Raw genomic sequence first — 15,876 nt, forward strand, 5'->3', positions numbered from 1 at the left:
CTCTCAAAGTGTGGTCCCCTGGACCAGCACCATCAGCGTCACTTGGGGATCTCCTTTTTTTTCTTTTCAAAGATTTTATTTCTTCATTTTAGAGGGTGGGGGGAGAGAAAGAGAGAGAGAAGGTGGGAGGAGCAGGAAGCACCAACTCCCACATGTGCCTTGACCAAGCAAGACCAGGGTTTTGAACCAGCGACCTTAGTGTTTCAGGCCAACACTTTATCACTGTGCCAGCACAGGTCAGGCCTCTTGGGAACTTCTTAGTGGTTCAAATTCTCAGAGCCTACCCTAGACCTACCGAAATAAACTCTGGAGGTAGGGCCCAGTAATCTCTGTTAAATGCTTTTGTAATCTTGGTGCAAGCTCAAGTTTGTGAACCAGTATCAAAGAAATTTCATCTAAATGCTTAATTTTTTTGAACACCTCAATTCTATTAAGAATAATACATTTACATCTGTAATCTCAAGCCATCTTACAAGGGATGTCTTAGCCATTCTGAGGTAGGTGCTTACAGTTTCTATATTTTCTTTCCAAAAAGCCTAGGATCCCTTTTTTTTTAATTTTTTTTTTCTTTTACAGAGACAGAGAGAGGGATAGACAGGGACAGACAGACAGGAACAGAGAGATGAGAAGCATCAATCATTTGTTTTTCCTTGTGCTTTGCAACACCGTAGTTGTTCACTGATTGCTTTCTCATACGTGCCTTGACCGCGGGGCTTCAGCAGACTGAGTAACCCCTTGTTTGAACCAGCAACCTTGGCTCCAAGCTGGTGAGCTTTTGCTCAAACCAGATGAGCCCGCGCTCAAGCTGGCAACCTCGGGGTCTCGAACCTGGGTCTTCTGCATCCTAGTCCGACGCTTTATCCACTGTGCCACTGCTTGGTCAGGCCTAGGATCCCTTTTTAATTAGTGTCATGCATTTTTGTAGGGCATTTAAAAAGGAGCTCTGCTTTCTAAAATTCTTAAATAAGTTGACAAATATAAATAACTTTGCATATTACAATACTACTTGTCATTATGTAATAGAGCACTTAAAAGTTCTCGGTAATTCCTTCTATTTGGGGGATCTGAGTATAATGCCATGTTCCTTCATATGGTCATATTACTGTCATAGAGGGGTAAATTGTAGTTGTAAACCACAAGGAAAAAAAAGTTAGGAAACCATTCTAGCAGTGGTTCTCCAGGGGGGCATTTTGGTTGACATAATGACTGGGAAGAGGGTGTTCCCATCATTATCAGGCAGGAGCCATGCTGCAGTGGGCAGGGAGTAGGAGCAGTTCTGAACATCAAATTGTTTCATCCGAAATGCCAGCAATATCCTATGGAGACACACCTCAAAGGACCCTTTTCTAAACAATCTCTATTGTTCAAATTTTGTCAGCCACATTTACCGAGTGCTGCCAAAAATCAGTTAAAATATATTTTTGGAAGCTCTGGCTGGTTGGCTTAGTGGTAGAGGTCACCCGGTATGTGGATGTTCTGGGTTTGATTCCTGATCAGGGCACACAGGAGAAAGGGCCATCTTCTTCCCCCTCTCCCTCTCCTCCTCTCTCTCCCCTTCTTTGTACTCTGTATCTTCCCCTCCCATAGCCATGGCTCAGTTGGTTTGAGCAAGTTGACCCCAGATGCTGAGAATAGCTCACTGGAGCCTCCATTTCAGGCACTAAAAATAGCTCCATTGCTGAGCAACAGCTCAAGATGTGCAGAGCATCTCAGCCATGTAGGAGTATTGCCAGGTGGATCCCAGTTAGGGGACATGTGGGAGACTATCTCCCCTCTTCTCACTTAAAATACACACACACACACACGCTTTTATAAATGACTGTGTGGATGCCTGCCTAGTTGGATGATCTCCTAATCTTCCCCTGCTCTCTCTGGCACTGAACTATTATGGTGGTAGGAAATGGTAGAGTTATCATTTCTCAAGCGCTAAGACTGTATACTATTCCTTTTTCCATATGTGTAGCCATTCTTGGCTACCTAGATCAAGAGGTAGAGCTATGAAATCACATTTCTAGTTTTCTTCCTAGTCCAATCAACAGTAGATTGAAGGACAGGGGTGAGTAGATGGACAGATTGAGCCAGTTATACCCATGGTTTAAAGAGACACAGTTCAGTGATTTGGGAAGAATATAAAATATTCAAAAATGGTGTTTCCTTAAATAATGAAAAAATGCTAAAAAATTTTACTAATTCAGTTTTAGGAATGAATTAGATTCCAGTTAAAGTGAAAAATTTTTTTTTTTTTTGTATTTTTCTGAAGCTGGAAATGGGGAGAGACAGTCAGACAGACTCCCGCATGCACCTGACCGGGATCCACCCGGCACGCCCACTAGGGGCGATGCTCTGCCCACCAGGGGGCGATGCTCTGCCCCTCCGGGGCGTTGCTCTGCAGCGACCAGAGCCACTCTAGCGCCTGGGGCAGAGGCCAAGGAGCCATCCCCAGTGCCTGGGCCATCCCCGCTCCAATGGAGCCCCGGCTGCGGGAGGGGAGGAGAGAGACAGGGAGGAAGGAGGGGGTGGGGGTGGGGTGGAGAAGCAAATGGGCGCTTCTCCTATGTGCCCTGGTCGGGAATCGAACCCGGGTCCCCCCGCACGCCAGGCCGACGCTCTACCGCTGAGCCAACCGGCCAGGGCCAAAGTGAAAATATTTTAAACAGCATTTTAGCTCAGGAATTCAGACAAAACTAGGGTTTTTTTTTTGTATACTTTGAAACTAATTTGCTGACTGCCACAGTCCCTGGACAATAGATATTAACTACTTTGTATATTATCTAATATTATCTAAAGTCTTTATGAAGCTCAATCTTTAGTTCTCTGGCATTTACTATTAGAATGATTCCTGAGGATGTTCTCTGAATTTTTTTAAAAAATATTTCCATTGATTTGAGAGAAAGAGCTGAGAGGGCAGGGGGAGGAAGGGAGAGACAGAGAAGCATCAACTCGTTCCACTTAGTTGTTCCATTTAGCTGTGTGCTCATTGACTGCTTCTAGCACGTGCCCCTGCCCAGGGGTTGAACCTGTGACTGTTGGCATGTCAGATTGATGCTGTATCTACTGGGCCACCTGGCCAGCGCTCTATGAAACGATCTTAATGGCTTCCTAGAGGGCTGTGTAGTTTTATGATTAATCACTGTGGCTTAAAAAAGTGAACTATACATTAGAACACTGGTTATTTTCTGAAATACCTAAAAACAAACTTTTTGCTATATATTATTCAGCTTTAGCTTAGAAATTGTGAGGAATTTTGCTAATATGGATACGATTGTCATGGTTTCTTATTACAGAGACACAACTTTCAGTGGATCCATAAAGTCTGTGTTTGAACTAATTCACTATGTCGGCTGGCTGTCCACGAACGGCATGCGCTTGGAAAATGATAGTACTTTCTTGCTGCACTTTGTTTTGGATTTCTACGAGAAGGTAGTACACATCCCAGTTATCCTACGCATTTTGATTTTTGTGATGGCTTTCTGCTTTACTCATGTCTGTTATTTCAGTTTTATTTACATTCATTAAGTTGGGTCATGGCCATATTACCATAGTTGAAATAAGCCACATTATTTTTTTTTTCTTTTCATTTTTCTGAAGCTGGAAACAGGGAGAGACAGTCAGACAGACTCCCGCATGCGCCCGACCGGGATCCACCCGGCACGCCCACCATGGGGTGACGCTCTGCCCACCAGGGGGCGATGCTCTGCCCATCCTGGGCGTCGCCATGTTGCGACCAGAGCCACTCTAGTGCCTGAGGCAGAGGCCACAGAGCCATCCCCAGCGCCCGGGCCATCTTTGCTCCAGTGGAGCCTTGGCTGCGGGAGGGGAAGAGAGAGACAGAGAGGAAAGCGCGGCGGAGGGGTGGAGAAGCAAATGGGCGCTTCTCCTGTGTGCCCTGGCCGGGAATCGAACCCGGGTCCTTCGCACGCTAGGCCGACGCTCTACCGCTGAGCCAACCTGCCAGGGCTAAGCCACATTATTTTGAAGATAATGATTGTATTCTCACCTGAATAACTTTCATAAAACAAAGTGGAAAAGCAAATGCTTATTTTGAAAACTCCAGGAGCCACTTTAACAGACTTTCTCCTAAGTAGTGCTGGCCTTAGAAATCTGTCCCTGGCATAATTTTTTTTTTTTTTTTTGGTATTTTTCTGAAGTGAGAAGCAGGGAGACAGAGAGACAGACTCCACATGCACCTGACCGTGATCCACTCGGCACACCCACCAAGGGGTTATGCTCTGCCTATCTGGCGTGTTGCTCCACTGCAACTGGAGCCATTCTAGTGCCTGAGGTGGAGGCCATGGAGCCATCCTCAGCACCTGGGCCAACTTTGCTCTGATGGAGCCTTGGCTGCGGGAAGGGAAGAGAGAGACAGACAGAAAGAAGAGCAGGAAGGGTGGAGAAGCAGATGGGTGCTTCTCCGGTGTGCCCTGGCCAGGAATTGAACCCAGGACATCTACACACCAGGTTGATGCTTTATCGCTGAGCTAGCAGGCCAGGGCTCCTTGCATCATTTTTTGCTTATTCTTTCTAAGTCCACAACCCCTGGCAAAAATCGAAAAGTACTTTCTTGTTTCTTCAGCTTTCTGCTCCCACCTTACAACTGCATTATTTCTCCCATACCTATGATTCTGGTTCTTCTCTACCATTTTATATACTAATATTTGTCCCAGACAGAACAACTCTCCTGCAAGTAGCCGTTAGTCTGTTCTCCTGGCTTCCTCCTTTCCCCAACACGTAGGTATCTTGTATTCAATTTGCCTACAAGCGTTGCTTCTTTGTTTTCTACATTGACAGAATGCTCCCTTTCTCCCCAACTCAAAGACTCTCCCCAGAAAATGAGAGTTCAGTGATCTAAAAATAATCTCCTGTGATAAGGTCAATGTTTGGAGAGGTACGTTTTTAAGCAGGCTTGTGGCTCTCTGTTCTATTGATGAATTGGGCATGACCCAACTTGATGTTCATATTACTGCTTATTCTCTACTGTTGATTCATTGGGTGAACTTGGCTAAGGTTTCTGGGGAATAATACAAATATTGATGTTGTATTCTCTCCAAAAGGTGTGTGACATATACCTAAATTATAACCTCCCGTTAGTGGTGTTGCTTCCTCTTGGGGTCTTCTACCGTGCGCTCCTCAGTCTGGACCCCAGTATCCTGAACCAGCTCTGTTACATTATGCACAGGTACAAAGCCTTTTTACCGTCTTAGGAATTAGTACATTGCCATTTTACCTTCATTTTTCAACTGTACAACAAATTATAATTTATAAAGACACTGCAATAAATATATATGATGCAATAAAATATTAAACAATAAAATTATTATCCATTTTCGGCCAGGGCCTATGAAACAGGAAACATGGATTTCTTTTGGGAATGACCTTCCAGTATGAGGCTATTTTAACTGGGTGGGTTTTTTTTGAATGTCACTGTGGGGCATATGGATTAAAAAAAATTACAGTTAAGGATTTTTTGTGTAGCGGTGCTGCTGCATTCAGCATGGTAGGTTCTCATTGCCGTGGCTTAAAAGAAAAATTACAGTCATTTGCTGACCACTGGTTTAGGTCTGTGTAGCTTTTCTGGTGAAAAGAACAGTTTCTGGGTGATTAGGGGATCTGTTGCCATTTATATGAAACTGTGGTATTATTTCTGATCCCCTTTGATTTTCTTTCACTTACGGACTGAAATTACTCTTTTGTCCTTAAGCATAGACTCTTGGCATTACTTGAGTGTTTAAAACCAATTAGATAATAGTTCTCAGGCACAAAATAAAGATTACATTTTTAAATTTCCCATTTATCCTTCACCTTTTTTCCACACTAATAAAATGTTTTGTATTAGTGACTGACTTCTTTGAATCTGTATTAATTTTTAGTAGTAGAACATTAAAAGCTTGTCCTTTATTTTTTTTTACTGAAGTATAATTTACATGTAGTCAAGTGTACACCTTAAATGTAAAACTCAACACTTCAGCCTCTAAAGTTTTTATTCCTTGAGGAGAATGCACCACAAAAGTTTTAAAACCTTTTAAAACCTAGACAGCTGGATAGTTGCATCTGCATATTTAAAATGTATACTTTTGTTTATGCTTGCATGTCAGAGGCATTTACTGTTAAATATTTCATGCTATTTGTTCACCCTTTTAGATACCGTAATAATTTGACAGCTGCAAAGAAAAATGAATTGGTATTAAAGGTATGGATGATAAAACTGTTAAGACATGATTGTTTGAAAATTGAGTATAGATATATTTGATCTGTTGGGAGTAAGAAGAGAAGGGACAGTAGGTAGTGACAGCATTTTTTTCTTCTTTCTCAACAGACAAAATCAGAGTTCATATTCAGCAACAAGACCTATCAAGAATATAATAATTATTTGACAACCATGGTTGGTTGCCTATGGACATCCAAACCCTTCCAGAAAGGATCATATTTTGACCCCGAAGTCTTTAAAAAAGTTGGAGTAGCTAAGTATAAAACCAGTCTAAATTTAGTCCACCATCCTGCTCTATTGAGTTATGCTATTTCCTTTTCGCTAAAGGTAAGGATAAGCTAAAAGGTTTTAAGATTTTATGTAGGTATACTGTGATGGTAGAAATCGAAAATGCCATAAATGTAGTGTGTCTCTGAATTGCCAAACATGATTAGTCATTCCATTTTGAATACCAGCTAAATTATGGGCATGGTGGTAAGCTGTGGGGATTCTAAGTTAATTAACTCTCTACCCTCTAAGAGCTTGGACTTGTGACAAACTTGCAAATGTTACTACATTGCAGTGTGGCAAGTGAGAAAAGGTACAGTTGTGAGCAAGGTGGGGGCGTGATTATTAGCTCAGTTCTGCTTGGGTAGAGGCGGTGCCAGGTAGAAAAGGCTGCGGAGAAGTGGTTGTCCATTTTTTTATTCATCATATTTGCTTTTGTTGCTGTTGAGTTGTAGGAGTTCCTTGTGTATTCTGGGTATTAGCCCTTTATCAGATACACGGCTTGCAAATGCTTTCTCCCATTCAGTATGGCTGCCTCTTTACTAGTTGATTTTGTTCCTTTGCTATGCAGAAGCTTTTTACTTTGATGGTAGCTCACTTTTCAATTTTTGCTTTTGTTGTCTGTGCTTTTGGAGTCCTAAGAAATAATTGCCAACCAGAAGCCTTTATGGTTCCTTCTAGAAGTTCTACAGTTGTAAGTCTTACATTTAAGTCTTTAATCCTTTTGAATTCCATTTTTGGGAGTGGTATAAGGTAGGGATTCAACGTCATTCTTTTGCATGTGGGTACCCAGTTTTCCCAGCCCCCTTTATTAAAGAGACTATACTTTTGTAACTGTTCTTGGCACCCTTGTCAAAATCAGTTGACCATCTATGAAGGGGTATATTTCCATGCTTTCTGTTCTGTTCCATGGGTTTATGTATTTGTCTTTATAACAGTACCATACTCTTTCGATTACTGTGGCTTTGTTACCTATTTTCTTTCTTTCTTTCCTTCTTTCTTTCTTTCTTTGAGAGGCGGAGAGGCAGAGGAGCAGACTCCTGCATGCGACCCAACTGGGATCCACCCAGCAAACCCCCTACAGGATGATGCTCTGCCAATTTGGGGCCTCTGCTCTGTTGCTCAGCAACCAAGCTATTTCAGTGCCTGAGGCAAGGCCATGGAGCCATCCTCAGCGCCTGAGGCCAAATTTCTTGAACCATTCCAGCTGGGGCTGCGAGAAGGGCAGGAGGAGAAGTGGAGAAGCAGATGGTCACTTCTCCTGTGTACCCCGTCTGGGAATCAAACCTGAGTCTTTCACATGCCAGGCTGACGCTCTACCATTGAGAGCCAACTGGCCAGGGCCTGTTACCTATTTTCATATCAGGAACTATGATGCCTTTCAGTTTTGTCCTTGCTCACAGTTGCTTTGACTATTTGGGGTATTTTATGGTTACATCTGCCTTATGATTTGTTTTCTATTTCTATAAAGAATGCCGTTGGGATTTTGATGGACCTTGCATTGAATCTGTGCATTGCTTTGGCTAGTGTGATCATTTTAACAATGCTGTTTTTCTAATCTATGAACATGAGATGTCATTCCATTTGTTTGTATACATTAATTTCTTTTGTCAGTATTTTATAGTTTTCAGTGTACAAGTCTTTCACCTTCTTAAGTTTGTTCCTAAATATTTCATTCTTTTAAAAGCTCTTGTAAATACCGTTTTCTTAATTTTCTTTTTGAATAATCGGTTGTTAGTGTATCACTTCTGCTTTTTGATGTTACAGCTAAGAATTCATTGCCTAACCAAGATCATGAAGACTTCTGTGTTTTATGTGAGAATTTTATAGTTTTAGCTTCTATATTTAGGGTTTTTTTATTCATTTCAAATTCATATTTGTATAGGATGTGATATAGGTAAATTTTATTTTTTCATGTGGCTGTTCTGTTGTCCCAACATCATTTGTCAACACAGTTGCATCCAATTCTTATTTGGAAAAACATGCAATGAATCATAGAGTAGAATTTATTTTCATAAATCAATTCTTTTTTTCTCCTTGTCTGTGTCTGTGCCTATGCCTGTGCTTGTGTGTGTGTGTGTGTGTGTATTAGTTACAAGACCCAGTCTCTAAAGTAGTAAATATTGCCTGACCAGGCAGTGGTGCATGGATAGAGCAATGGCCTGGGACACTGAGAACCCAGGTTTGAAACCCCAAAGTCTCCAGCTTGAGCATGGGTTCATCCAGCTTGAGCGTGGGATCATAGATAAGACCCTATGGTCACTAGCTTGAGCCCAAGGGTTGATGGCTTAAGCAAGGGGTCACTGGCTCAGCTGGAGACCCCTCTCCCCAATCAAGGCACATATGAGAAAGCAATCAATGAACAACTAAAGTGCCACAACTATGAGTTGATGCTTCTCATCTCTCTCCCTTCCTGTCTGTCCCTGTCGGTCCCTCTCTCTCTTTCTCTTTCTCTCAAAAAATAAAGTAGTAAATACTATTAACTTGAACATGGGTAAGTAAACTTGTTTTGAGTGATCAGAAATATATACATTCTTTAAAAGAAAATTTTAAAACATGTTTAGGGAAGATTGGTTATAGAAGGGTGAATTCTAGTAGCACAGAACACTTTTGGAAGACACTGAAACTGCCATTTTTATAATTGATGACGTTTCTGTGTGGTTCTGAAAATATTAGGCTTTAATGCCAATCTTTCTCTTAAAAGGGTACCTTTTGAGCCCTGGTTATCCAACTAATGGCTTACTACCTAAGTATCTTACTTTTGAGGTGGTCAAAAAGTAATTTCTCATACATGTTGGTATCATTTAATTCTGACAGTTTTACTGGATTATCACATTGTAAATATTTCAGATTAGCCAGATTTTGAGAAACACTTCAGTAAAATTAATTTGACCAATCAGTTCTCAGTATCAATTAACTTAGTTTATTTTATCGAGTTGAAATATTTTAAATATTTGTAGCACCTACATTTTAGGTAATCCTGAAGCTCTAAATTTTCTTATCAGAAATTACCTTTGAATTGATAGCTAGTTGTTTCTTTGTATATTTATTCATTCAACAAATATTCCTAGTGCTTCTAGCACTAGGAATACAGTGTTTAAGAAGTTCTCTGGGCCCTGGCTGGTTGTCTCAGCGGTAGAGCGTTGGCCTGGCGTGCGGGGGACCCGGGTTCAATTCCCGGCCAGGGTACATAGGAGAAACGCCCATTTGCTTCTCCACCCCCCCCTCCTTCCTCTCTTTCTCTCTCTTCCCCTCCCACAGCCAAGGCTCCATTGGAGCAAAGATGGCCCGGGCGCTGGGGATGGCTCCTTGGCCTCTGCCCCAGGCGCTAGAGTGGCTCTGGTCTCGGCAGAGCGACGCCCTGGAGGGGCAGAGCATCGCCCCCTGGTGGGCAGAGCGTCACCCCTGGTGGGCGTGCCGGGTGGATCCCGGTCGGGCGCATGCGGGAGTCTGTCTGACTGTCTCTCCCCGTTTACAGCTTCAGAAAAATACAAAAAAAAAAAAAGTTCTCTGCCCAAATGGAGTTTATATGGTAATGAGCACAAACAATAAGCAAGTAATGAAATAAGTAGACATAATTATTTTTATAAGTGCAAATAGAGGGGACAGAGAGAAAGACTCCTGCATGCACCCCTACCAGGATCTACCCAGCAAGCCCCCTACCCAGGCAGTGATGCTCTGCCCCTCTGGGGCTGTTGCTTGGCATTCGAGCTATTTTTAGCACCTTAGGCAGAGGCTTCATGGAGCCATCCTCAGTGCCGGGGCCTACTAGCTCGAACCACTTGAGCCATAGCTGTGGGATGAGAGGAGAGAGAGAGAAAAAAAAAAGGGGGGAGGGATGGAAAAGTAGTCACTTCTCCTGGGTGCCCTGACTAGGAATCGAACTTGGGACATCCACATGCCAGACTGACACTCTACTACTGAGCCACTGAGCCGGGGCAATGTAATTATTTTAAATTTTGAGAAAGGCTATGAAGGACATAAACAGGGTGGAGTGAGAGAGTCTCTTAAGGATGTCAGGGATGGGTGTTTAGGAAGGCATTTTTGAGGAGGTGACATTTGATCTGAGATTTCTAAAAGATGAGAATAAGCTAGCCTAGGAATAGCTGGAAGAAGGGTGTTCTGGGCAGTGGGAACAGTAAAATGGCTCAAGGGGTTCAAGGTAAAAAGGAAGGCCTGTTTGTCTTAGAGTGTAGGAAACAAGGGGAAGTGGAATGAAATAAGCTTGGAAAGACCCAAGGGCCACCTATCTTACAGGTCTGTTAGGAATGCCGAGGAAAACAATTGCAAGATTTTTAAACTGGGTTGTAATGTGGTGTGAGGTGATATGTAATAGAGATCATTTTTACTTTTTTATGGAGGATGGAGTTATAAAAGGAGCCAGAGTGGTAGCAGAGTCACCAACGAGGAGGCTATTGGTGGAGTGTAGGCAAGAGATACTAATAGTGATTTTCATTGGTGGCAGTGGAAATAGAAGTGCACTGATTTGAGATGTATTGCAGAGGTAGAACAGATAGCATTCGATAGCTTGGTTAGAAGTGGGAATAAGAAAAAGAAAAGGTGGGGGAGGAGAGAGAGGAAAGGGTGGGGGGAGGGGAGGGGCACAAAGAAAACCAGATAGAAGGTGATAGAAGACAATTTGACTTTGGGTGATGGGTATGCAACATAATCAAATGTCAAAATAACCTGGAGATGTTTTCTCTGAACATATGTACCCTGATTTATCAATGTCACCCCATTAAAATTAATTTAAATAAAAAGAGAAAAAGGAAAGGGCCTGACCAGGCGGTGGTGCAGTAGATAGAACATCGGCCTGGGATGCTGAAGACCTAGGTTTGAAACCCTGAGGTCTCTGGCTTGAGCGTGAGACCATAGACATGACCACATGGTCTTTGTCTTGAGCCCAAAGGTCGCTGGGTTGAGCCCAGAGGTCTCTGGCTTGAACCCAAAGGTTGCTGGCTTGAAACCCAAGGTTGCTGGCTTGAGCCCAAGGTCGCTGGCTTGAGCAAGGGGTCATTGGCTCAGCTGGAGCCCATCAGTCAAGGCACATATGAGAAAGCAATCGATGAACAACTAAGGTGCCGCAAGGAAGAATTGATGCTCTCATCTCTCCCTTCCTGTTTTTCTGTCCCTGCTATCTCTCTCTCCCCCCCTCCTAAAAAAAAGAAAAGAAAAGGATTTGTGAGATTTTTGAATTGAGCCTCCAGGCTGATGGCGGTTTCATTTGTTGAGGAGTGGAATACTAACGAAAGTGGACAAGGTCATTGGTTTGGGGGAAGGCATGCTGAGAATCAGGTTCTGTTTTGACCTACTTAAGTTGGAGAGGCCTCTGAGACATCCAAGAAGAAGTGTAAGGAGGCTGTCTGAAATAGGGGCTTGGCGCTCAGGAGCGAGGGTGGAACTAGAGGAGTAAATATGGAATTCATCAGCATCGGCTGTATGTCATCAGTTCCAAAAACACACTGTTTTCATTTTTTTAGCCTCTCAGAGATCAGGATGCTGCTTCTGTTTGATGTCAGCCAGGCAACAGTCTTGACGCAGTTGTCATTTGCCATGTTGGAGAGTGTACAGGCAGATTGCCAAAATCAGACCTTGCGGAATGGATGTCAACAGCCTGGGTGGGGGGATGGGGGACCACTGGAGTTTTAAATCTCAAAAACTAAATGACTTGGAGGAGGAGGGGAGGGAAATGGTGGAACATGTTATGGACTTTTCTTGAAACAGGAGCTTTGTGTAACTGGGACCCTGGCACCAGTAGTTTTAGTTCTTTTAAGAAATGTAGCCTCAGCACTCCAGCACAGAGGGTGCTATTGTATGAACAAAAATAGTTATCCACAGCTCTTGCATATAAAAGTGATTCAGAAGAGTTGGATTCCGAATGTGAAGATTTAGAAATACCTTCACCACTTAATTTTGTATATGTTTACCATTTCGTGTTTATAAAAATGATATATGACTAAAATCTGCCTATAGCTGTAACTCTTGATCATTATAAAATAAATTCTAAGTGTTGGAAGGCATTGTTATATATAGCTTATTGCTTCCCATTTTTGTTTGGCTTTGTTTGGTTGGTATGTTATATATAGTTTAATGGGCAGAGGTTCTTTTCTTAGTCGTGTATGAAATACATTGTTTGTTACAATTGATGGCTTTTCAGTAGAATACAATAGTTGGTAGTTTAAGGCCAGAGAATAAGTGAGATCACTGAGCTCTGAGTTCTCATAAAGAAAATCACAGAGTTCTGTAGAATCTACTGTGTGCACAGACTGCCTCGCCATACTTCCTCTCATTCTTCAAGATTAATTCGGGAATCATAGTACTCAGAAAAAGCCATCTCTGTGATACTTTCCATTTCCACTCCCGTGACTGAACACAGAGTTTTAAAAAAATGAGGCCATAGATTAGCAAAATGGCGCTTACTTTATTTTCCTTCTGTTTGTGCTTCTAAGAAGAAATATAGAAGGTTATATAGTGGGTTTTTATTCAAAAGGAATCCAAGAGTGATGGTGGGAATAGAATGTAGCAAATGAATCACTGAAGAGCCATCTTAATTCTTTGGTAATTTTTGTGAACTATGTATTTCCATGCCTACATATGGCCCCTCTTTATTTTGTTTTTTTTTGTTTTTTTTTTCTTTAAAGGAATGGCCAAAAGAAAGGACAGTAAACATGAACTACATTCAGGTAAATACATTTTTTTTCTCATGTTCGAGGATTTCAGACAGCTTCACTTCATCTAAAGAATTTCTGCCTTGTCTTTTTCCTGGATTAAGTGTGCTGCCTTTACACAAAGTGAAGTGTTGGCCATCTGAATTCATTGCCGTGACTTTCACCTGAATTGATTGCACATATCCTCTATGGTCTTTCAAAATAGAACTGTTCGGAACTTGACTCCTGCTGCTGTGACCCCGTGTTTCGTTTTAGAGTGCAGTTGCATGGATTCAAAGTGTGATTATAATAAGATAATAAGGCTGATTTAACAAACCTAAATGCAGTTGTCTTACTATTATAGAAACTCTGCTGTGTACCATATTTTTCGCTCCATTAGACGCACTTTCTTTACCCCAAAAGTGGAAGAGAAAATATCCATGCGTCTTATGGAGCGAAAAGTACTGTATTTTATTAAATATTTTAATACACCATTTGGTTCAGAATTTTTTTTTCTTATTTTCCTCCTTAAAACGCTAGGTGTGTCTTATGGTCAGGTGCATCTTATGGAGCAAAAAATACGGTAGATATTTAATATAAGCAGTAATATAATGTCTGCTCCTGTGTTAGCTATTTCAGATGCTAAATTTCTAGAGGATGGGAGTGATGACTGATTTCCGTTTCATAGTACTTAGCTGAACAGCTAAATATTTGCCAATATAATAAAAGGAATGTTTAGCCCCTACACTTCGGGCACTTTTCTGGTCTGTTACTCAGTGACTAAGTTCCGGCTATGAACCGGTCTCTCCTCTGAGCTGACTCCTGGTATGTGCGCAGGACGCTAGGTAGAGAATAAGCACAGTAAATACGCAATAAGTAATCTCCCCCTCTTTGTGCCTACAGGGAAAGAAATGGAATGGGTATTTGGACTATTTATTTTCAGAGGGCTTACAAGGCTTGAAACTTTTCACACAAAGTAGTATTCATCATTCTTCTGTCCCCTGATCAGACAGCCTAAGCCACATGACCAACATGAAACGAATGCTGGCAGAAACAAACCAACATACCTGGACTAAATTCCTTCTTTGTCACCAGAGAAGCCAAGTGGCTCACCTTAAGTTCCCATATTTTCTTCACCAGCAGACTGCCGTCCCCAAGGAGTGCTTGTAGCACCAGTATTTGATCATGGTCAGAGAGCTTCGATGTGACTTTGAGTTTTCAGGATCAGACTCTTTAATGCACTGAAGAAAATGATTTAATTAGGCTGTGCCTTTCACCAAACTATGTATATAAAGAGATATATCCATTATGTGGTGGGATTTTTCATATTCTTATGGAGTATAAGCTGTCTTGATGGGAGGCAGCCAGTGATGTACAGTGGTAGTTAAGCCACAGACATACTTATACAAAATACTCTGCTGTGTCTCTGAAACTTCTAACGGATATGGCCATTTTTCTGACTGAACAATAGTACTGATGCCGAATTAACAAGTAGTTGGTTGATTTATTGGCCTTCACTGACAGCAATTTGATGAGAGACGGAAAAAGAATGAATTATGGTATAATCAAGATATTCCTATTTATTACTGTTTTAATTTCATGGAAGTGCTCTATTTTGTGTGTATGTATGTATGTACCCTATTTTTAAGTATTTAGGCTCTAACTGCAACTTTATTTTCAGGGATAATTCTGAAGCTTTTTAAGAATTTTATAATCACTAGAATATCTTGCTGGAAACTTACTGTAAAATTTTGCTTTAGTACTAAACAACTCTCCCTCTTTTAATAAAATTCTACCATTTGAAAGAAATCAAGCTGAATTTTTTATCTTAGGGCACATTTTTATAGGGTTTTTTCTTCTTTTAAAAGCAAAATAAAACCCAAACTATATTACTGGATCATGTTCAGAATAGAATCCCATTTATTCATTAATTTCTGCATTCAATACATGTTTATTGAGCTTACTATGGGCCAAGTAGTTTTCTGTATGCTGCTTCTACAGTTGTGACCAGTACAGATTACTGGCTTTTGTGGATTTAATATATCCCATTGGAGAAGAAAGACAATAAACATATAAATAAATATGCAAAATCAGGTGCTATAAAGCAGTGGTCCCCAACCTTTTTTGGGCCACGGACCGGTTTAATGTCAGAAAATATTTTCACAGACTGGCCTTTAGGATGGGACGGATAAATGTATCACGTGACTGAGACAAGCATCAAGAGTTGGTCTTAGACGGATGTAACAGAGGGAATCTGGTCATTTTTAAAAAATAAAACATCATTCAGACTTAAATATAAATAAAACGGAAATAATGTAAGTTATTTATTCTTTCTCTGCGGACTGGTACTGGTCCGCGGCCCGGGGGTTGGAGACCACTGCTATAAGGAAAAAAGGAAGGAATAGAGACAGATGTGGAGGAGTGTGGAATCGGGAGTTCTGCTGGCTATGTTAGGTGGAGATGCTGTTTTAGATAAGGTGGTTAGAGAAGGCCTGTTTGAGGAAGTGACACATGCAGAGTCCAGAATGAAATAAGGGTGTATGGCCTGACCAGACGGTGGCACAGTGGATAGAGTGTCGGACTGGGACGCAGAGGACCCAGGTTCAAAAGCCTGAGCTCACCTGCTTGAGACCGGGCTCACAAGGTTGAGCCCAAAGTCGCTGGCTTGAGCAAGGAGTCACTGTCTGCTGGAGCCCCTGGTCAAGGCACATATGAGAAAGCAATCCGTGAACAATTAAGGTACCACAACAAAGAATT

The 15,876-nt window shown here is 41.7% G+C and overlaps 1 protein-coding gene across 5 annotated transcripts in view; it reads left to right on the forward strand.

Annotated features, from left to right (window-relative positions):
• CENPI (centromere protein I) overlaps positions 1-14,928 on the forward strand; it is a 65,331-nt gene extending 50,403 nt beyond the window's left edge. For all 5 annotated transcript variants that reach the window (XM_066250063.1, XM_066250067.1, XM_066250068.1 and 2 more), the window contains 6 exons: positions 3,285-3,420; positions 5,052-5,176; positions 6,139-6,187; positions 6,314-6,532; positions 13,114-13,155; positions 14,023-14,928. In XM_066250063.1, the coding sequence (XP_066106160.1) occupies positions 3,285-3,420; positions 5,052-5,176; positions 6,139-6,187; positions 6,314-6,532; positions 13,114-13,155; positions 14,023-14,124 (673 nt within the window). In that variant the 3' untranslated portion in view covers positions 14,125-14,928. The remainder of the gene's footprint in view (positions 1-3,284; positions 3,421-5,051; positions 5,177-6,138; positions 6,188-6,313; positions 6,533-13,113; positions 13,156-14,022) is intronic.
• The last annotated feature ends 948 nt before the right edge of the window (positions 14,929-15,876 follow it).

This window comes from Saccopteryx bilineata, chromosome X (genome assembly GCF_036850765.1).
Source record: "Saccopteryx bilineata isolate mSacBil1 chromosome X, mSacBil1_pri_phased_curated, whole genome shotgun sequence".
Taxonomy (NCBI): domain Eukaryota; kingdom Metazoa; phylum Chordata; class Mammalia; order Chiroptera; family Emballonuridae; genus Saccopteryx; species Saccopteryx bilineata.